At 63.9% G+C, this 15,247-nt stretch overlaps 2 protein-coding genes across 2 annotated transcripts in view; one reads left to right on the top strand and one right to left on the bottom strand.

Annotated features, from left to right (window-relative positions):
* LOC120244654 (brevican core protein-like) overlaps nt 1-1,703 on the top strand; it is a 14,775-nt gene extending 13,072 nt beyond the window's left edge. Inside the window, exons 2-4 of the mRNA XM_039251288.1 lie at nt 217-372; nt 806-996; nt 1,260-1,703. Of these exons, the coding sequence (XP_039107219.1) occupies nt 217-372; nt 806-996; nt 1,260-1,364 (452 nt within the window). The 3' untranslated portion in view covers nt 1,365-1,703. The remainder of the gene's footprint in view (nt 1-216; nt 373-805; nt 997-1,259) is intronic.
* A 7,138-nt stretch (nt 1,704-8,841) lies between these two features.
* The window catches only part of NES (nestin), an 8,975-nt gene continuing 2,569 nt past the window's right edge, over nt 8,842-15,247 (bottom strand). Inside the window, exons 2-3 of the mRNA XM_039251290.1 lie at nt 13,691-13,764; nt 8,842-13,481 (exon numbers count right to left, since the gene is read on the bottom strand). Of these exons, the coding sequence (XP_039107221.1) occupies nt 9,316-13,481; nt 13,691-13,764 (4,240 nt within the window). The 3' untranslated portion in view covers nt 8,842-9,315. The remainder of the gene's footprint in view (nt 13,482-13,690; nt 13,765-15,247) is intronic.

A 15,247-nucleotide genomic window follows, 5' to 3' on the forward strand; every position in this document is an offset into this window, starting at 1 on the left:
CCCCCCCCCCCCTCCCCCCGCTTCTCTCCTCCAGCACTACACCGCACACCAGCCTTCCGCCTGTCACCCGCCCCCCGACCTCCGCCCGTCCCATCCGCCCCCCCCCCCCCCCCCCCCCGGCCTCCCCCCCCCGGCCTGCCCCCCCCCGCCTCCTTCTCAGGCCCTCTAGGTGCCCCCCTCCCTGCGGCGGGCGGGCCCTCACCGCCTCCCCTACCCCGTCCGCCCAGCTCTACGAGAACTGGAACCCGGGGCAGCCCGACAGCTACTTCCTGTCTGGGGAGGACTGCGTGGTGGTGGTGCCGCACGACCGGGGACAATGGAGTGACGTGCCCTGCAACTACCACCTGTCCTACACCTGCAAGATGGGACTGGGTGAGACCGGCAAGGGGGAGGCGGGGGGCGCTGCCGCGGGTATGGAAGGAGGGGACGGGGCGCCTGGGTGGCTCAGCCCTTGAACATCCCACCTTAATTTTGGTTCAGGTCAAGATCTTACGGTTGGTGAGTTCTAGCCCGCAGGGGGCTCCAGGCTGAGGGGGGGGGTCTTTTCTTTCTGCCCCTCCCCTACACTAAATAAATAGATAAATAAATAAATAAAATTAAAAGGAGGGGGCAAAGCTACAGAGGAGTCAGAAACGTGTTCCAGGCCATGGGCAAGGGGAGATAACAAATGAGGTGGTCCACTAGGAACCTCTGCTCTTTTTTTTGCACCACCCTATGGCCCATCCCCTCCTCCTCCTCATGCCGATTCTGGGAACTGTCACCCACAGACCCGGGCTCCCCGTTGTTGACTGTGTCCCCCCTGCAGTGTCCTGTGGGCCTCCGCCAGAGATGCCCCTGGCTCAAGTGTTTGGCCGCCCACGACTGCGCTACGAAGTAGACTCCGTGCTTCGTTACCGGTGCCGCGAGGGGCTGACCCAGCGCAACCAGCCACTGATCCGCTGCCAGGAGAATGGTCGCTGGGAGCCCCCCCAGATCTCCTGTGTGCCCCGCAGGCCTGTGAGTGCCAGGAAGATGCGGGGGCGGGGGGCACTAGCCGACAGAAGCTCTGGGCTCTGGTCCCAGCTCTGCCAGTCCCTGGCTGTGTTACCTTGGAGTAACCACTGCCCGTCTCTGAGGCAGAGAAGGAGGTGGACTGGGTGCCCTGAGGTCCCTTTCAGTGCTGATGTCTGAGAACACTGGCTGAGCCAAGGCGAGTGTTTTAACCCAGGGCTCGAGGGGCGCAGGCTCCCAGGGTAGAGGGTGAGTGTGTGTCTTCCCAGGCCCGCGCGCCGCACCGGGTGAAGGCCCCAGGACATCAGGGGAGGCTACTGGGACGCTGGAACGCACTTCGGACCCCCCCTTCCAGTCCCTCTCCAGGTCCCTAGGGAGCAAGGCCTGCCGGCACTGCCCCCTCCCCGTCACCAGCCTCGGCAACTTGGGAGGCAGGGGCTGCCCTCCAGGCGGCAGTGCCTCAAGGGGTTTGCGGGAAGCACCTGGGCGGCTCAGCCTAGACTAGACCCTCTCCCCCACCCTGGCTCAGGTGGTCCCCCCAGGGCCTCAGCGGGAGGTCCCTGAGTGCCCCAGCTGCCCTCCCCTTGCCGGCCTTCCGCCCCCTCCATCCCCTCGGGGGGCACGTTGCCCACCGTCGGGTTTTCCAGGGGCCTGGGCTTGCAGGACGGAGCGTCTGTAAAACCAGCAGGAAATAAAGCTGCATTTGAGCACAAGCAAGTCTGACATTTCTGCGTGAGCGAGAGAAAAAGGAAAGTGGGGCGGGGGCCTCCCAGGACAAACAGCCCTCCTGTGTTTATTAACCTCTGGAGGTCAGAGAGGTCCCCCAGATGCCAGGGGCTAGAACAGTGCCTGACGCAGGAGAGCTGCCCGGCGGGTATTTACGGGACGAAGGAGCTCACAGGGATTGGGGGACAGTGTCAGCGTGTTTGGAAGGAGCTGGGGTGCTTAGGGCGCCGGGTCCAGCCGACCTAGGCGAGCTCAGTCTGGGGAGGGAGGGGGACTGAGGGCCGCAGAGGAAGCAGAGATGCGCTGCTTTGGTGTCCCGGTTCTGAGGTTCCCGGGGAAGGGGTCACTCGAGGGAGCGCAGATTTGGGGGTTAGAGTGTCGGAGGGGGCTTGCTTCCAGCAGAGGAAGCAGAGGGGCGGGAAGGAGGGAGCCGAGGAGGGGTCCCCGCCCCCGCGGCGGACTGGGCTCCGGGAGGGACCTGGTAGGTTTCCCAGGCCGTGCCCGGCAGAGGGCGCTGTGGACTCAGGCACGTGGGCCTGACGGTGCCGTGTGCGCGTGCGCGTGCGCGTGCCGGGCCCGGCGCAAGGAGTCGCTGGAGTCCCAGAGGACCGCCAGGGGGCGCCGCGACCGCCGGTTCGGCGCAGCCGGGCGCGGAAGCGGGTCGCGGGCTGCCGCGCGGAGGGTGGCTTCCGGCCGTGCGGCGCTGGCCCTGGGGCTGTGAGTCAGCGGAGGCTGCGATGGTGAGGTCACTCTCAGAACGGCGGCCGGGAGCGTGTGTCCAGAACGGGGCCTGCCCGATGGGGGTGACTCGTGCTGCCCGGCCCGGCGCTCACGCCGGTCACACGCGTGCACGCGGCAGGTGGGCGCACTTCTGCCTGCGCCCCTGTGAACCGCATTCGCCCACGCGGGCAGTTCTCACTCCCTTCCCTGCAAGTCGGGACAACCTGCTGAAACCGAGGCAGGGGCCGATCACAGGAGCAAGGGGCTGAGAGCCGCCTGGAGAGACCCGGGGGCAGCGAGGCAAGGCAGGACCGGTGCTTGCTGAGAGGAGCTGGGGGCTTCCCCCGCTCCGCCATGCTGCCCACCGGCATGGAGACCCCAAACCAGCTGTGGCTGGGAATCCAGCAGGACCCCCCAGACCCACCTACCACCGCTGTCCTCGCCCAGGGCTCACCTGCCCCCCCGCTGTCCTCCCCGCACAACCCAGCCTACCATGGCCGGGCAATGGGGCTGTTTCTCCAGGAGCCACAGGGAGGAAAATGATCCTGGGGCCAGAGTAGACCCCCGCTTTATTCTGTACTTCGATTGCCTGGTCAGTGCATTGTTCGGGATGTCAGACATTAGCTGGATTTGTGAGCTGATCAAAACCAGATGTCTTTGAAGGTAGGGCCTCGAGAGGAGAAAGAAGGCTGAAGGGGGCAGGGTCCTTGGGCTCCTCAGGGAGGTTCTGGGAAACATCTGCACAGCGATGGAGTTGGGAGGCCAGCTGGCTTCCCCAGGGGGCTCCTGGGGGTGTGCTGGAGGGGGCTTGGGTTTCCCAGCCCTGCCACTAACACTTCCTCACTGACGCTCCCCTGCAGCAGGGGGCTGGGGGCCGCCTTCTGATCTGTGCCCGTTCCAGGGGTTGACACGGAGCTGGACTGGAATCCTTCCCCCTCCCGGGCACCTGCCAGCGCTTCAGGGAGGCTGCCGGAAACGGAAGCCTTCTCCTGGCTTTGTTGGGCTTCCTGGAGAAGGGGGAGCCAGTCCAGGGATGACTCAGCACCCTGAATAGAGTCCAGTGCGGACCCGCGTGCGTGTGTGTGTGTGTGTGTGTGTGTGTAAGAGATGGCTGGGGAGGGGGCTTCGGCACCTCATCCAGGAAGAGCCGGAGCAGGGACGCCTGTGTCCACCCCTGCCTGCTTCCAGGACAGCACAGACCGTGTGTCCACCCCTGCTGAGCCCCTGGGCGTGCGCTCCAGCTCTCAGCCTCTTTCCTGTGTGTCCAACATGGGGTCAGCCTCGGGGTGTCCCGTTCTCTCGGGAGGAGGTCAGGGTGTATGGATAGGCGTAGAGAAGGGAGGTCCGGCCTTAGGTGCTTGGCCGTCGATGGCAGAGGGGCCTGAGGGCCCGGTGAGACAGGCCCGGTGATGCCCTCCGATGACCAAGATGACCAAGGTCCCCAGCACCCCCCCCCCCCGACTGCTCTGACCCTCACCCCACCTCCCCGCTCAGCCCCGACTCTGCACCTCCCCACCCCCAACGCCCACACACTGCCCTGACCTCACTGGGGCCTTTGTCCCAGGCCTGTAGGCCCGTCTCCTGCGCAGGGAGAGAAAGGGCCCCATTGTCTGGGCTGCCCAAAGACTTCCAAAAATGCTCAGCCCGTCAGACCCCTGGAGGAGGGAGGACTCCCCCTGGGGGCTGCGGCCAGATTCCTGCCCCAAATGAGGACCCGGGTTCCTTTGGTGCCCAGACTGCGGTCCCTGCTGAGATCTAGCTTCCGCTCCACCTGCTGCAAACCAGCCACTTCCTCCCAGGAAGGAAGGACAGAAAGATCCGGGGCCACGGGAGGAAGGGGCTGGGAAGGGGCTGGGAAGGGGAGGAAAGACAGGGGAGGGGGGAGGAGGAGGAGGGATGTGCGGGAACTCGCCCACGAAGGACTTGGACTCTAGCTAGTGGACGGAGTGGGTGGCTCTTGCAGCCTCTGTGTTTATTTCCTGATGTTTTTCCCCCTTAGTCTTTGTATAGCTTGTTAGCAGGGGCAGGGGGGCTGTTGACCACTTGGGACTGGGACTTTTAAGGGGAGCGGCCCGCAGCCCCTTGACCCGTGTTGGTGGACCCCAAGAGGCATGTTGGCACTCTTAGTTGCATTGGCAGGGGACATCTCTGTGCCTCAGTCTCCCCATCGAGGTGAGCTGCGGTTCTCTGTGACGTGTGGGTGACTAGAGAAAGAAGGATTCCAGGAGAAACCAGGGGATTCAGGAGAAGTGGGGGGGCAGGGAGGCGGGGAGAGCAAGTAGGGGAGAGGACAGAAGGGAGAGCAGGGGGAGGGCGAGGGAGGCTGACCAGGGCCAGGGCTGCTGGGGCGCCTCCCCGGCCCTGAAGCCCTCCAGCCTCCCTTCCCCGGCCCCCGGGACACTGGCTCATCAGCAGCTGAGCCCGCAGCTGCCGGGAGGGGCCTCCTCGACGGTGGCCCCCTGGCATCTGCCTCCATTTATTTCTGGAGCCACAGCTGAGTCATGGGGGTGGGCAGGGTGAATGGGGCCGGAGGAGGGGAGCTGGGGGCAGTGGGCAAGATGACTTCAGGGGACAGGAGGGCTCTGGGACCTGGGGTCCTGGGGTCCGGGCTGCCTCCCTGTTGTTAGGTTACAGGGGGGACCCTGGGGACGGTGTGGGGGAGCAGACAGGCGGATGTGGGAGGACATCGTGTTTCCCCTGCTTCCCGTGCAGACCCCACGGGCCCTCACCTCAGGCCCCCACTTCTGCCCCTCTCCCTGCCCCCGAGGTCAGCCGCCCGAGACTCCACTGCAGGCTCAGGAGCGGCACCTGGGGCCTTTCTTGGCGCACTCGCTGCGTTCACAACAAGCATCTCTCCCCAGCTTCGAAAACACCACTCAACCTTCTGTAGGGCACGTCCTGGAGCCTCCCTTGCAGGGTGGGAGAGGGCCGGGGGGGACCCAGGGGCCTGTCCCCAAGTCCAGAGTCCTCCTGGGTTCCTGGGTCGTGGGCGGGCCTGGTCCCCGTACCCTCCCCTGCCCACAGGCAGCCCAGAGGGCACATTCCAGCTGAAATTAAACCACATTCCTCCTTCCCCGGCTGCCAAGGATGGCATAGCAGACGGCAGCTGAGACACCACAGGGTCAAGTGGCAGCAGCAGCAGCTGGTCCCCACGGAGGGGCTGAGAGGGGGGCGGAGGGCGGCTTCAGGGCTGGGCCTGTGGAAGCGGTGAATGAAGCTGCGTGTTTGACCTCAGAGACCTGAGGAAGAGGGGCAGCCAGCAGCGGGAGGAATATGAGTGAGGCTGTGGGAGCCACAGCAAGTGCTGCACTGAGGGTAAACCCGGACCGGCTTCTCAGGGGACCCCGGACGGCCACCCCCAACACCCCTGCACTGGGCTCGCACAGCAGGCAGGAAGGCTGCGGGGCCCTTTAAGAGGCCCCATGTGAGCTCCCTGGGCCGGAGCCCAGAGCCCAGGCCTTTGATTTCCTCTGAGACCCCGGCGGGGTGGGCGGGCAGGCTGCGGGCAGCGGGGCCATGGCTGCGACAAGGACAGCATGGGGCTGGCTGAATGGAGAGCTCAGCCCCTGACCTCACCCTCTGGCGCCTCGGCCTGCACAGCCTTATAAGGAAGTGCCCCAAACAAACCGAGGAAGCCACCTCCGGCCCCCCACCCCGCCCCCACCCAGTTCAGAGGCTATATTTACCCAGCGGAGGCCGAGAATAACCTCCCACTTGTCCTCGCATTGGGAGGGGGGTGGGGGGGGTGCTGCCTGAATACTCCCTTCCCTGGGGACTCAGCCCTCCAAAGTGCTTCCTGATGTCTGACTCCATCACAGCCCTTAGTTTGTTCATCCATCCATCTGTCCGTCCATCCATCCGTCCGTCCATCTGTCCATCCATCCATCAGTCCGTCCATCCGTCCGTCTGTCCGTCCGTCTATCGTCCACCCATCCGTCCATCCTCTGTCCATCCATCCGTCCGTCTATCTCCAGGGCCCCCAGAGGCACCATGCTGCCCAAAGTGGGTGCTTTCCTAGAGCTCTGAGATGACAGGGTCCTCCTACAGCCGGGCCTGGCTGCTGGTCCTGCACAGGTGTGTCCTCTCTGCGGGGAGGTACCTGGGGACTCTGGTGACCTCTAGGCCAGCCACCCTCCAGCTCGTGTCTCCACCCTGGCCCCCTCTCCTGGAGGTCACCACTTCCTGCTGGGTTCTCCAGCTCAGAGATGGGACGGCCCTCCCCCACTGCCCAAGCCAGAAACGGGGGTGGGGGGGACTCTGCGGCCACACAGCCTCCAGCTCCCACACCAGGTCACCGGCTGCTGAGGTCCTGCTTCCCGTACGTACGCCCTGGTGGCCACGGCCACCGGCGCCCTGCCCGGACCGCTGCAGTGGCCTCCCAGGAGCACCCCTGCACACTCCTGTCCGTCCTTCAGCAGCATTTGAAAATGCAAACCGGCTCATGCCCAACTGATGAGTCCAAGCCCTCAGAGTCTCCCTGTTCCCAGGGGAAGACGCGTATCCGCCACCCCCCCCTCCGGCTGCCTGGTGAGGCCGGGGCCCAGTGACTCGACTCCAGTCCCCCTGTGAGCTTTTCTTCCCCATCATTCCCCACCTCCAGCCACACACACACACACACTCACACACGCCCAGACTCTGTCACCTGGCCCCAGGATTTCACACATGCCGTTCCCTCTAAGATCCTTTCCAACTTCCTCCTCCTCCCGCTCATCCCTCGGGCTCTTGGGACAGCCGTCCCCCCGCGCCTGTCCCCACACTCCCCCAGTCCAGGTCGGGTGAGGCCCCTCTCGGTGCTCCCACAGCCTCCTAATCATCTGTTTTCAATAGGACTTCCACCCAGAGCCCTCGGTCCATTGGAAGGGAGCAAGGAGCGCTGGGTGCCCAGCGCCCGCGTGGTGCTCAGATACTGATTGAAGAGTGACCCTCACAGCTGTTATCGCCACCGGGAGAGTCCCCGGTCCTGTCTAACTCTCATTCGCCTTGCTGCGTAGACACACTGCCATTTCCAAAGAGAACGCGCCCCCCACTACACACCCCCTTTATGAAGGTTCTCGCTTCTGTCTAGCTCACATCCTTCCCCCTCCCACCCCCAGTTAGGATCGTGGGGGTAGCTCTGTAGGGGACCAGGGATCTCAGTGACCGGGGGCAGGGAAGGACTGCTCGGCGTGGCCTCCGTGCTTGGCCCCCGCCCAGGCGGTGGTGCCCGAGGGCCGGGGGAAATCAAGCACAGGGCTCCTCTGTCCTACTCCAGGGAGTAGGCCTCACTGGCCTGGGTGCCTGGCGTGGTCAGGCAAGGCTGGTCAGCAGTGGGTACAGGAAGGAGAGCGCGGGCTTAGCCAGAAGGGTGGGGACACAGGATCCTGAACCCACAGGCGAAATGGGGGCCTGGGGGCCCGAGACAGACTCCAAAGCGGAGAAGGAGAAAGGCGTGTGCAGAGAAGCAGACAGAGCCCTTGTATCAGGGCGCCTCCTGTCCACCCCTCCTTGGCCGGAGGGACTGAGTGGGGGCCAGCGGGGCTGGGACTTCCACCTCTCACTGACCCCCCCCACCAGCCCTTCCTGGAGGTGGAACATCTGTGGGCAGCCCCGCCCCTACCCCGGACCCTGAGCCCGAGTGCTCTCTATCTCGCATCCGGACTCCAAGGCCCCGTCCAATCCAGGAACCCCTCGTCTCTCTCTGCCCCACACAGAGACCCAGAGAACTCCTGGGAAGAGAGATGGGGGTGGAGAGAAGCTGTGGCTGGTGGGGGGGACCCCAGGCCAAATGCCCGCTGGCAGGCCGACAGCGTTGCCCCCCAGCCCCCCCGCACCTGCCGGTTTACCCCCCCCTCCCCGCCTCACATCAGCATCACATCTTCACGAAACAACAGGTGCTGGCTCCACCCCCGGCCCCCTCCTGCCCTGCCCGCTCTACCCCTGCACCCCCCACCCCCGCCCAGTGCCCCCCACTGCATGGCTGAATTGGAGGCTCAGAGAGGTTAAACGATGACCAGAGGTCGCACAGCCAGACTGAGGCACAGCAGGCCCCCTGTCCCCTCCCGCTGCTCTGACCCAGCCACTCGGAGCAGACATCACGGGCCAGACGACTGTTTGGGTTTGGAGGCAAGGGGCTCATTATACTGGCGGCACTGAGGGGCCGGTGGGGATGGGGGGTGCACAAGGTGGGGTGGCCCTGGGCCTAATCCCTGTCATCAGTGCTGTGGGTAGAGATGATGATGGGCCTGGCTTCTGCCAGCCCTGGGGTCACCTGGACTGCCACCCAGCCATCCCCGGGCCCCATGAGGCCGTCCAGCTCCTCCTCGCCTCAGAGGGTGGCCAGTACCCAGATCCTGCTTCCTCCCCATCACCCGGGCCCCCTCTGCCCCCACTGAGGACCCCCCAAATTAGGGAAGGAGGAGTCCAGACTTTGTAGGTGGAAACATGACTTTATTCGGGCGGGGATGAGTCAGACATGACGCGGCGGGAACTCAGGGGCTCAGGACACGGAACACCCTCAGCCGGTGGCCAGACACCCCGAGAAGGTGTGATGGGGGCCCCTGTGGCGGAGATGCCACAGCCCCTCGCCTGGGAGGAGTCCCCCGCCACTGGCAGGCGGGGGAGAAGGGGGGCTGTAAGGAAAGGCGCTAGTCCTACGGGGGTTCAGCTGGTTAAGCCTTGGGGGGCAGTGGCAGCAGGAGGGGCCCCTCTGTGGGGTCACAGGGGTTCTGGGAAGGCACCCCCGTGCCACACCCCGCTGCACCCTGGCCAGCCAGGCCTCTGGGACAGAAACCACAGGTCAAGAGGTCGTAACTTAAGGGTGCTGCCTCTGGGCAGGGAGGGTGCTCAGGGACCCCACCCCCACCCCAGCAAGTCCCCAGAGAGGGAGGAGGGGCTCTCTCCCTAGTCCTCCCCAGAGGACCAGGACTCCAGGTCTCCTTCCCGCTGACCGAACTTCAGGAACTGGCCGGGGCCCAGGTGGAGAGGAGCTCCTGCCCAAGCGGTCTTCAGGGCACCCCCCTCCTCCTCGTCCTCCAAGGGGCTCCCTGGGTCCCCCTGGGGGCCCCCCGGTTTCCCCTGGCCTCCTCCCTCCGACTGCTCCAGCCCGTTTACCACCCCCCCATTCACATGCTCTAACTCCTCCTTCAAGCTGGGGACCTGGCCATTGACACCAAGGGTGCCCCCAACCTCCAGGCGGGTGCCTTCCACCCCCCCGCCGGTTTCCAGAGCCCCGGGGACTGGGTCCTCTCTGTCCAAGGGAACAGGGTCAGACTCTTCCTCTGAGCCCGAGGGCTCCGTGCTGTCCTGGGACTCCTCACCGGCATCAGCCCTGCCCCTCAGGCCATCACCCCAGGGGACGCTAACGTCCATGCTCTCAGCCCCCGGGAGGGTCCCCCTCTGAGGGCCGCCCTGAGCCCGGAGGGTGCTGACAGAGGGCCCCAGGCCCCACCGGCCAGCCCCGGGCTCCCTGCCCTCTTCTTCCATTTTGTCTTCCTCTCCCTCCTCCCCGCTCTCTTCCTCATCTGCAAACCCATCGGACTCCCCGTCCCCTTCCCAGGCCGCAGGCTTCAGCAGCTGCTGGGGCTCCTGGCCCTGAGGCTCCACAGCCTCCCCGGGGCCCCCAGGAAGGAGAGAACCCTCCGCCTCCAGATCCTCGAATTCCTCCGACAAGTCAGAGTCCTGACCACATTCCTCCTCCTCCTCCCCCTCCCCCTCCTCTTCCCCGGGCTGGGCCAGGACAGAAGGGTCCCAGCCTTCCTTTCTGGTCTCCCCTTGAGGGGAGAGCCTCTGCTCTCCAAGCAGGTCCCACTTTGGGGAGGCGGGGGACCTGAGATAGAGGCCCAGGGGAGTGGAGTCAGGCAGGGTCTCTCCGAGCTCATCGGCCTCGCTGTCTTCTCGGTTCTCCTCCCCCTCCTCCTGGGGATCCTCGGGGGCCCCCTCCGCCCCTCCCAGAGCCTCCCCTCTGCCCTCCCACCCCCAGCCGGCCTCGCGGCTCCACTCAGCCAGGGGCTGGGGTCCAGGGGCATCTCCAGGGGCATCTCCGGGGATCAGGGTGGGGAACCCGGGCTCTGTGGGCCTGGGGCTGGGGGGGTCCTGCACTAGTTCCGCACCTCCCCCTGCTTCCTCTGGCCCCAGGGGCCCATCCTTGCTCTCGGCAGGGAACCCCCCCTCTGCCCCCCAGGGGGCCTCAGGCTCTGAGTCCTCCCGGCCCCTGGGAGGCTCCTGGGGGTCTGTGCTCTTGCCGGGCAGGCTGGAAGCCTCCGGTTTCAGAGCAGCTGCCTCCTCTGGGTCCTTTGCGAGCCCTTTCAAGCCCTGCGTCCTCTCTGCCTCCAAACCTCCCTCACCCACGGGGGGCACCACCGCCTCCTGCCCTGGTCCCTGCTGGCTTCCCGCAGCAGCCACCCCCACAGCCGTGTCTAGCCCCTCGGGGCCCTCTGAGGCCTGGCTGCTGCTCAGGGCCTCCTCTCCACCTTCCAACGCCAGGTCTCTCCCCTCTGACACGCCCTGGGGGGCTGGGAGGCCCGGGGGCCCCGCTTGCTCTGGCCCTTGCCCTGCAGGGTCCAGGAAGCCCTCGGTGCCTCCCTCCCCTCCGGCCGCCTCAACTGGGAGCCTCTGCTCTTTGGGCTGAGGGCTCCCTGGGTGCCCCGCATCTGCGCTCCCTCCCTCCCCTGTGGCCAGCTGCCGCGCTCCAGGGCCCCCAGACTTCCCGGTGAAGTCACCCCACTCCCTCACGTCCAGCTTTGCCTCAGCCTCCTTGCCCGCTGCGGCCCCGCCAGGGGGCATCTCCTGATACGGCGTTTGGTCCCCCATCATCTCTTGCCTCCCCTGCTGGGGGGCAGACAGTGGCCATTCCTGCCCTTCCTCTTTCAAAGGCCCCGGGGATTCCTGATTCTCTGTCTGCTCCAGGGTCTCTTCCTCTGCCAGGTACCTTTGACTTTCCTGACCTTTCTCTTCTGGAGGTCTCGAGTTTTCTAGGTTCCACTCTCCCAGAGATCTCCAGGACTCCTGGCTCTCTTCCGTAGACTCCAGTGGTTCTTGACTTTCCTTTTCTAGAGGTTCCATTGTCTCCTGATGCTTTTCTTCCAGAGACCAGAGTGGCTCTTGAGTTTCTGGAGACTGCAGTATTCCCAAGTCTTCTCTTGCAGACTGTGCTGACTCTAAGTTCTCGGTTTCCAAAGATCGCATGGCCTCTGTGCTCCCTTCTAGAAATCTTAATAACTGTTGATTCTCTGTTTCAAGAGGTCTAAATATCTCTTGGTCTTTTCCAAGAGACATTAGTGGCTCTAGCTTCACTTTTTCTAGAGGCCTCAGTGTTGCCTGGTCTTCTTCTAGAGGCCGCACTGGCTCCTGGTTCTCTCTTTCTAGAGGTCTCAGTGTTTCCTGATCTTCTTCTAGAGGCCCCACTGGCTCCTGGTTCTCTCTTTCTAGAGGTCTCAATGTCTCCTGATCTTCTAGAGGCCCCACTGGCTCCTGGTTCTCTCTTTCTAGAGGTCTCAGTGTTTCCTGATCTTCTTCTAGAGGCCCCACTGGCTCCTGGTTCTCTCTTTCTAGAGGTCTCAGTGTCTCCTGATCTTCTTCTAGAGGCCCCACTGGCTCCTGGTTCTCTCTTTCTAGAGGTCTCAGTGTCTCCTGATCTTCTTCTAGAGGCCCCACTGGCTCCTGGTTCTCTCTTTCTAGAGGTCTCAGTGTCTCCTGATCTTCTTCTAGAGGCCCCACTGGCTCCTGGTTCTCTCTTTCTAGAGGTCTCAGTGTCTCCTGATCTTCTTCTAGAGGCCCCACTGGCTCCTGGTTCTCTCTTTCTAGAGGTCTCAGTGTCTCCTGATCTTCTTCTAGAGGCCCCACTGGCTCCTGGTTCTCTCTTTCTAGAGGTCTCAGTGTCTCCTGATCTTCTTCTAGAGGCCCCACTGGCTCCTGGTTCTCTCTTTCTAGAGGTCTCAGTGTCTCCTGATCTTCTTCTAGAGGCCCCACTGGCTCCTGGTTCTCTCTTTCTAGAGGTCTCAGTGTTTCCTGATCTTCTTCTAGAGGCCTCACTGGCTCCTGGTTTTCTCTTTCTAGAGGCCTCACTGGCTCCTGGTTCTCTCTTCCTAGAGGTCTCCAGTTCTCTTGATTCCCATATTCTAGAGACCTCAGCAGCTCTCGAGTCTCCTTTCCTAGAGACTGCAGCGACTGCGAGACCTCGTCTCCTCCGGGCTCCAGCAGTCCGAGCACCTCTTTCTCTAGAGGCCTCACCACGCCCACAGCCTCTCCCTCTAAAGACCTCAGTGGCTCTTGACTCTCCTTTCCTGGACTTCTTGATGCGTCTAAAGTCTCTTCTTCCAACAGCCTCAGATCCTCGGGACCCTCCTTCTCGAGAGGCCCTACTGGCTCCTGGGTCTGTTTTTCCAGGGACGTCAGTGGCCCTTGAATTTCCATTTCTGGGGACTTTAGAGTTCCTTTTTCCAAAGGAACCTGAGAGTCCTGGGTTTCTCCCAAGGTCAGACCCCCATCTTCTTGCCGTGTTGCCTGCTGCAGACCATTCACCATTTTCACCTCTACGGCTGCTTCTTTCTCTGCCAGCCCCCAAATTTGCCCTTCACCTTCCTCCTGGAATCTGCTGGACATTCCAGACCCACTGGGTTCTTCACCCTTGGCTTCTAAACTAGGGTGGTCGGGGCTGAGGGGTGGGGCCGAGGGGGACTGGCCTGTGCTGGCCCGCTGTTGCTCGCCCCCGGGCTCCTCCGGCCCCGGCAGCACGCCGGTGGGGATGACCACCTTGGCTTCAGCCCTCATGGCCTCCGGAGCCCGCTGCCTCCCCACCTGCGGCTGGAGCAGGGGGAGGGGGCCGTCCTGGGCTCTGATCTCTGCATCTGTAACGGCGCAGGGAGCCAGGAGTGTGGGCGGGATGGGGGTGCTGGCCAAGGTCGGGGTACGGGCCTGGAGGAACTGTTGGCTCTTCAGAAAGCCTGGCTCCGGTGTTTCTAGGGTGTCGGGCAAGGGCGAAGAGAGGGGGGTAGGGCTCAGGGCAGAGAGCAGAGGTCCCAGATGCCGGCCCTCTGGGGTCCCAGAGAAATGCAGCTCCAGCTTAGGGTCTGGAAAGGCAGAGGGCAGGAAACAGGGTCAGTAGGCACGGGCAGCGGCCACCACTTGCAGCAAGAGTGCTGTGAGCCCCGCCCCCACCTCCGCCGGGCGGGGTTGAGAGCACACTCGCTGCTGACGAGGCCCAAGAGTCACGACCCAGCTCTGGGGTATAAAGAGCACAGAAGGAGAGAGTTGGGGGGCAGGCGGCCCCTCCTCTTACCCTGGAAGCTGAGGGGAGCCTTGACACCACTGCCGGGGGTCTGCAGCCGGGAGTTCTCGGCCTCTAGGAGGGTCCTGGGGGCGAGCGAGGAAGAGGCGGGTCAGTCCTCTGCCCACAGGCAGGACTCGGCTAAGCTGGCAGCCCTGGCCCCTCAGGCTTCCTCTCCATTGTCCCCACCGTCACACAAAAGCCACACGCGGCGTTAAGCTTGGCTGTGCGCGTGAAACCACATGGACACGTTCCCGCAGATGTCACGTATGTGCTGCACACAGCACCACATGCCTATTTGGGACACAGAGCTAGATGCACAGACACAAGCAGACTCCCACACAGTGTACACACCCCCCCACCCCAGGCCAGTGATCTCATCCCCCCCTGTGGGGCCGATTCTCATGCTAATTGCTGCCTTTGTCCACAGTGCCTTCTGGAGGGTCTGAGTGGGGGGCTTCCTGGGGGAAATGGGAATGCTCAGGCTGTTCTCATGGGATAGGCTCCCTCCTTCTCCCCCAGGGCCCCCAAAGCTGCCCACAGACAAAAGCAAATGAATTCCGCTCTCTCTCTCTAAATCCTTTTCACGCCTCAAAAACCAGTGGCTAAGCCTGCCCAGACCCTTCCCCTCAGTGGTTTGATTGGGGGTCAAGGCCCTCATCCTGGGATCTCTGAGTCCTCTGGATCCCAAGCCTTTCAGAGCAATGGAGGTCTTTGTGCCCATGACCCTGCCTTGGTGCCCCACGGTGAATGAGGAGGAGGGGGCTGGCGGGGGAGGGGGAAGTTACACTGAACATCTACTCTCTACTCTTCTTCAAGGGCTCTGATTAGTGTCTGCCGCGGTCACACCTCTGTCCTGCTCTCTGAGCTCTGGGCTCGTCCGGGAAGGCACAGCACCCTCTCTCTCACCCCATCACCCTCCCTGGCCTTCCCCTCCCTGGGCCCCTGTATTCTGGGGGCACTGTCCTCACAACGTGTCTCGTCCTTGCCCCAACCCTGCGGCAAAGCCCCTTCCTCGGGCTCCGTCGCTGGGTCCTCAGCGGTCAGTGTGGAAGGGGCCCTGGATGTCACCCAGGCCATCTCCCATCTCCAGACGGAGACAGAGGCCCAGGCCATCAGGAGGCAAGTCAGTGCCCCCCCCACCCCCCGCCCTGCCTCGCCCCCTGCAATTCCTCCTTTCTGAGGCCGCCTGGGGACATCACTCCCTCCGCATGAGCGAGCATGGAGCATGAGCCACACAGATGGGCTGTTCAGCCCCTTGGGGGGAGGGTCGGCACGGCGCTGCCCCACACGTGGCTGGCGTGTCTCCTGAGGCTGTCCCACCCGGCAGCATCACGTCTCCGTGAGGGACTTCGTGGCACTGGATGCTTCTTTGGTCCTGAACCCACAGGGGGCCGGTGGGCTCGGGCGGGACAGCCCCTGGCACGGCAGGGATCAGTCTAGAGTCACGGAAGCTAGTGAGAGCACAGTCACCAGCCCCCATGGCCCTGAGCCCCTTGGGGGGGTGTCTCTGCCTCAGTGTTTGTGTGCGTGTGTGTGCGCGCACCTGTGTGCCGGGGGGGGGGGGGG

This window comes from Hyaena hyaena, unplaced genomic scaffold (assembly GCF_003009895.1).
Source record: "Hyaena hyaena isolate Hyena2069 unplaced genomic scaffold, ASM300989v1 scaffold_385, whole genome shotgun sequence".
In the NCBI taxonomy this organism is placed as follows: domain Eukaryota; kingdom Metazoa; phylum Chordata; class Mammalia; order Carnivora; family Hyaenidae; genus Hyaena; species Hyaena hyaena.